The sequence below is a fragment of the Chiloscyllium plagiosum genome, unplaced genomic scaffold (genome assembly GCF_037043375.1).
Source record: "Chiloscyllium plagiosum isolate Xiang-an unplaced genomic scaffold, Cpla_swu_hap1 HiC_scaffold_3, whole genome shotgun sequence".
Lineage (NCBI taxonomy): Eukaryota > Metazoa > Chordata > Chondrichthyes > Orectolobiformes > Hemiscylliidae > Chiloscyllium > Chiloscyllium plagiosum.
Window position 1 is genome coordinate 17,498,857 of NW_028270141.1, and position 6,000 is coordinate 17,504,856.

Genomic DNA, 6,000 nt, shown 5'->3' on the forward strand with positions numbered 1-6,000 from the left:
CAAAAGGGTGTGTGGGAAACAGGAAAAATGCAACTAGGGCCAAACCCAGACTGGGCACAAAGGTATTAAAAAAAGATGGAGTAGGTCAGAGGGCTGAATGGCATCCTCCTACTCCATTTCACAACAGCACTTCTGTTCCTCTTGACCCACCAGGCCACCAAACAAATCATAGTTTAAAAGCTTATTTTTGGCCTCTTATGGTGAGGCTTCAATCTTGGTCTTAGAGGTCCTTTGCTGATCTCCTGAATGATCAAGTTAAAATGCTGTTGCAGGGCCAATGTCAGTGTTATGGTAGAGATTGAAATTAAGCCCAAGGTGCCCAAAGTTGGCGACTCAGTTGATATTAAAAAGGCAATGAAGATCAAGTGTCAACACTGGCCTAATGCTGGAGAGCGTACAGCGAGGATTCTAAACTTCTCCACACAACTTTTCCTAATTGCAGCAGTCACGTTAACCCCACTGCAATAATAAGTCATTGCTTTGCTGCAGGTGTAATGTAATCTTTAAAAAAAATTGACAGTCTTAGCAGAACAATGGAATATTCTCTCATTTACAGCACTACATGCCAAACCTTACTGAATACATCCTTTAGTACCAAAGTTTACCAGCATCTTCTAAAGAAGAGTGCCAGGTTTTAGAAATCATTTGGAAATGCCGATGTTGGACTGGGGTGTACAAAGTTTAAAATCACACAACACCAGGTTATAGTCCAACAGGTTTAATTGGAAGCACTAGCTTTCAGAGCGCTCCTCCTTCATCAGTGGTTGTGGAGAATAAGTTTAAGACAATTTATAGCAAAATTTTACAGTGTGATGTAACTGAAGTTATATATTGAAAGAGACCTGGATTGTTTGTTAATGCTCTCATCTTTTAGAATGACCATGCTGGTTTCAGTTCTTTTAATAATATGCAAATCACAATTTAAGTTACATTCTCAAGTGAACTTTAACCATTGGTGTCATGTTGGCCCAGACAATGTATTGAAAGGGAGTGTTTCCCTGTGTGAGGCGGTCTGTGCCACAATGGTCAGACTGATTCTAATCAGAAAATGGATTCACAGAATCTTACATGAATTCATGCAGTTTTTGAGCAAAGTAAAAGTGTAATGCTGCAAGTATAAATTCACCCACAAACGCAGGTGTGCATGTGTGTCTCAGGGGTAATGAGTGAGTATCAGAGAGAATGTAAAAGGGTATAAATCAGAGGATGCAGGAGAGAGTGTGGGAGTATATGTATGTGTGAGTATGAGAGAAGCTGTGCTTTGTTTATGGGTCTGTAGGAGTGTGGGTGAAGGAGCACCTCACCAAAACCTTCCCCACACCTCTACGTCTTGCCTTTAAACAACCACCAAACCTCAAGTAAAGCATTGTCCTGAAAGCTGGGCAGTTTGCTATAACAATGCAGTACAACTGTGTCATGGTGGACACTGCAAGATGTGTCAGAGTGTCACCACAGATACCACCATAACACACGGGGACACCATGTATGTGGCAGATACTCATGTGACTCAGCCAATGTTGTCTATCTCATACGCTGCAAGCAAGGGTGCCCTGAGGCACAGTCCATCAGTGAGACCCAGAGTCTGTGGCAATGGATGAATGAACACCGCACCAAACAGGAGTGTTCCCTCCCAGTCAGAGGGAACTTCAGTAGTCTGGGACATTCAACCTTGGACCTTCAGGTGACCTTCCTCCAAATGGACTTTGGGACAGGTGACAACAAAAAGTGGCCAAGGAGAGGCTGATAGCCAAGTTCAGTACCCATGGGGGATGGCCTCAACTAGGACCTTGGGTTCATGTCATAATGCAATGCAGTCACCTGTAGTATGTACACAGACTCACATTCTCTCACACACTGCCACATACACCCTCCGATGTATACCCCTTTACACTCTCTCTTACAGACAGAGACTCAATCCTCGCCACCACCATCCCCTACCCACAAGTTTGTGGGGTGAATTTGTACTTGCAGAATTATATATTTTACTTTGCTCAAAAATTGCATAAATTCGTGTAAGATTCTGTGAATCCATTTTTTAAGATTAGAATCAATCTGAACATAGTGGGACAGACAGACCGTCTCACAGGGTAGCTCACTCCTTCAATGCATTGTCTGGGCCAACGTGACATTCTCAAGTGAACTTTAAGAAAGTTTTGCGATTTACATATGAAAGAACTGAAACCAACATGGTCATTCTAGACCATGAAAGACTTAAACAATCCAGGCCTTTTTCAATAGAAAGTTTCAGTTACATCACACCTGTAAACTTTTGCTATAAATTCTAAATTCTGTGTCTTACAATCTTATATTCCACAGCCATCTGATGGAGCAGTGCTCCGAATAATAATGCTTCCAAATAAGCCTGTTGGACGAGAACCTGGTATTGTAATACATAGTTAAAATCAAAGTCAAAGTCATTCTAAAATTTAGTCTTGATGAGTGTATCTAAGAGGAGTCATAGTGGGGCTTAGAGAATTAACTTTCTCACCATAGCTGCTATCAGACCTTCTTGATTCTAGTATAAGTTATCACAAGGATAGTTATTTTTTAAAATAATAAAGAAATATTTTTATTAACAATGTGAAATTAAGAGAAAAGTTGGCTGAACCTTACTTGTCCTAATGGCTTGATATTGTTACGTTTGCAGATGATACCAAAATTGGAGGTGCAGTGGACAGCAAAGAAGATTACCTCAGAATACAATGGGATCTTGACCAGATGGGCCGAGAAGTGGCAGATGGCGTTTAACTTAGATAAATGTGACGTGCTGCATTTTGGAAAGGCAAATCGGGGCAGGACTTATAAACTTAATGGTAAGGTCCTGGGTAACATTGCTGAACAAAGACCTTGGAATGCAGGTTCATAGCTCCTTGAAAGTAGAATTAAATGTAGGTAGGATAGTGGAGGCAGCATTTGGTACGCTTTCTTTTATTAGGCAAAGCATTGAGTACAGGAGTTGGGAGCTCATGTTGTGGCTGTACAGGACAATGGTTAAGTCACTTTTGTAATATTGCATGCAATTCTGGTCTTCTTCCTATCGGAAAGATGTCGTGAAAACTGAAAGGGTTCAGAAGAAATTTGCAAGGATGATGCCAGGGTTGGAGGATTTGAGCTAGAAGGAGATGTGGAATAAGCTGGGGCTGTTTTCTCTGGAGCATTGGCAGTTATGGGGTGGCCTTACAGAAGTTTATAAAATCAGAGTTGTATGATGGCATGAATAGCCAAGGTCTTTTCCCTCGAGTGGGGGAATTCAAAACTAGAGGGCATAGACTTAGGGGAGGGGAAAGATTTTTAAAAAAAAAGGACATAAGGGGCAGAGAGCGATGCACGTCTGGAATGAGCTGCTGCAGAGAAAGTGGTGGAGGCCAGTACAATTACATTTAGAAGCCATCTGGATGGGTATGGGAATAGGAAGGATTTAAAGGGATATGGGCCAAATGGGACGAGATTAGGATTGCTGGTCAGCATGGACCAGAACATAGTGGGCAGCACAGTGGCACAGTGGTTAGCACTGCTGCCTCACAGCGCCAGAGATCCAGGTTCAATTCCCACCTTAGGCGACTAACTGTGTGGAGTTTGCACGTTCTCCCCGTGTCTGCGTGGGTTTCCTCCGGGTGCTCCGGTTTCCTCCCACAGTCCCAAGATGTGCAGGTCAGGTGAATTGGTCATGCTAAATTGCCCGTAGTGTTAGGTAAGGGGTAAACGTAAGGGTATGGGTGGGTTGCGCTTCGGCGGGGTGGTGTGGACTTGTTGGGCCGAAGGGCATGGCATGGAATCTAATCGAATCTAATCTCTAAGACTCTATAACAACAGTACTTTTGTTTACAGCTTATCATTTTGAAAGTATTTTCCAAAATGAATTACTTGAAGCAAATGGGAGTGGTTTCCTAAGTATGGTAGTCACATTCCATAAAAGAAGGCACTGCTAGAGATTGAAATGGTGACCAGAAAAACAGGAGGACTTGGATTCTCCATAACAATACTATGGACCCTTACCTTCCATTTGAATCATCAGAAACAAATACACTTTTATCATCTCAGACTTTAAAGTAAATGCTTCAAGGAGGAAGCACTCCATCAGAGCTGTGCAGCACAAAAACAGACCCTTCGGTCCAACTTGTCTATGCCAACCAGGTATTCTAACCCAATCTAGTCCCATTTTCCAGCACTGGCCCATATCCCTCCAAACCCTTCCTGTTCATGTATCCATCCAGATGCCTTTTTAAAAAACCTGTCTGATCCCTACTTGCAGAGCATTTTAGTACACAATTGTAAAAACAGGCTCCCACAATGCACTTGGGGACTTGGTCTCAGTTTGGAAACTACCAGCTAAATGTCACAGAGCTTGAGAAACGTTGCAGCTAAATGGAGGTGGAGGCTGTTTATTGCAGAAGGTATGTGCATTATTATTAAACCTATTTTCTTAATCAAAATTTGTTCAAAAATGTTATTACACATGTCTGGATCAAGTGGGACTTGAACCCAGGTCTCTCAGTTCAGTACAAGTTTGTAAGCCAGGCACAGGTGATCCTCATGGCTCCTTCAGCAGGCTTACTACTAAATATCACCAACTCACGAATGCAATGAGTCAACACTCTGCAAAACCATCACACCAAGCCTACTCCCCTCAATCCCACCCTCCACACTGATAACTGGGAAAGCCAGTGTGGAATTAAGTAAACAGATAAGATGCAATGGAAAGGTAATTAAAGAAAAACAGGTTCAGACATTTTGTCTAAAGCCCACATGCTTGGAATTTACAGGACTTCCTCAATATCATCCTTTCCCACTTTAAGTTACTGTAGAAGAAACAATTTATTGAAATAAATCTCAATTGAAAGCTTTCAACAGAGGCATTCACCTTTAATTGAAGACACCTGGTTCAATTTCTATGCTGCAACCCCAATTATTTGAATCAAAAGTAGTTGGTGGATGTTTGCTGTTAGGTTTCTTTTCCTCAAAATGTAACTTCAGTATCAACGCCTGACAGAAAATAGCTTCGGAAAGTAGCACGCCCTGCAAGGCATGTAACCAACTCTCTTCATATTAGATCAAAAGGAGGCATTTTGCAAAAAAAAGTGTTATTTTCAAATACCTGAATTATAGGAACTAATTAAAGATTACCCAAGTCAAATACAAACGGACAGAAATATCACACAATACAGGATTTGCCCTTTTGATAGTCACTAGGAAGGGATCAGAACTAGTTTGGTCTACTTAAATTCATTTGGAAATTAATACCAGGTCACAGCAATAATTAGTGCATTAATTAGATATCTGCATAACATAATAAACATATCAAAATGCTGGTCTTTCATGCCAAGGTATCATGTTTATTTATTAGATTCTCAGAGTGAGAGTTATTAAAGCACAGAACTTACCCATGACCAAATAGATTCTGTTGGACTTCCAATATACTTAATTTCTTCTTCATTTTCTTCTTCTATCATTTTCTTTTCATACTTTCCTCAATACAAGTTAAATGCACGTCCTGAGCAGTGTTGTTTCAAAGGAAATCTTGTCTACTGAATACCCAGTATGTTGCTGATCATGTTTATGTGCTAATTTTACATGGCCATCCAAGCAGAAACCTGAGCAGAGCGTCAGACTACAGTCCCTGACCCCTCAGATATTCCAGAGTCACAAAGCAACAAGTTCAGCTGCAGTTTTAATGGAAGGTTTAAAGATTGGTAAACAACCCAATTAAAACTAAGTATTTGAAGCAGTTTAAGTATTATTAAATCTTACGCATCACAGGCTTGCTAACATCACATTTCTCGAGAAACCTTAAATTGGACAAGTTTCAATTATCACAGGATCCATTAGGGAACTTGCAGTGCAAGTTGCTCCTGATTCAGAACTTGGGGAATCAAAATAAAAAAGAAGACAACGTACAAAGCATTGAACTAAAAAAAAACACAAATCAATAGCAATCTTATTTACATAATTATTTGATTATATTAGAACATTTAAATGGTTGCAAAGAACATCATACTGATA

The 6,000-nt window shown here is 40.7% G+C and overlaps 1 protein-coding gene across 1 annotated transcript in view; it reads right to left on the reverse strand.

Annotated features, from left to right (window-relative positions):
• lpin1a (lipin 1a) overlaps window positions 1–5,517 on the reverse strand; it is a 113,280-nt gene extending 107,763 nt beyond the window's left edge. Inside the window, exon 1 of the mRNA XM_087977643.1 lies at window positions 5,382–5,517. Coding sequence (XP_087833769.1) covers window positions 5,382–5,450 — 69 coding nt within the window. The 5' untranslated portion in view covers window positions 5,451–5,517. The remainder of the gene's footprint in view (window positions 1–5,381) is intronic.
• Between the last annotated feature and the right edge of the window lie 483 nt (window positions 5,518–6,000).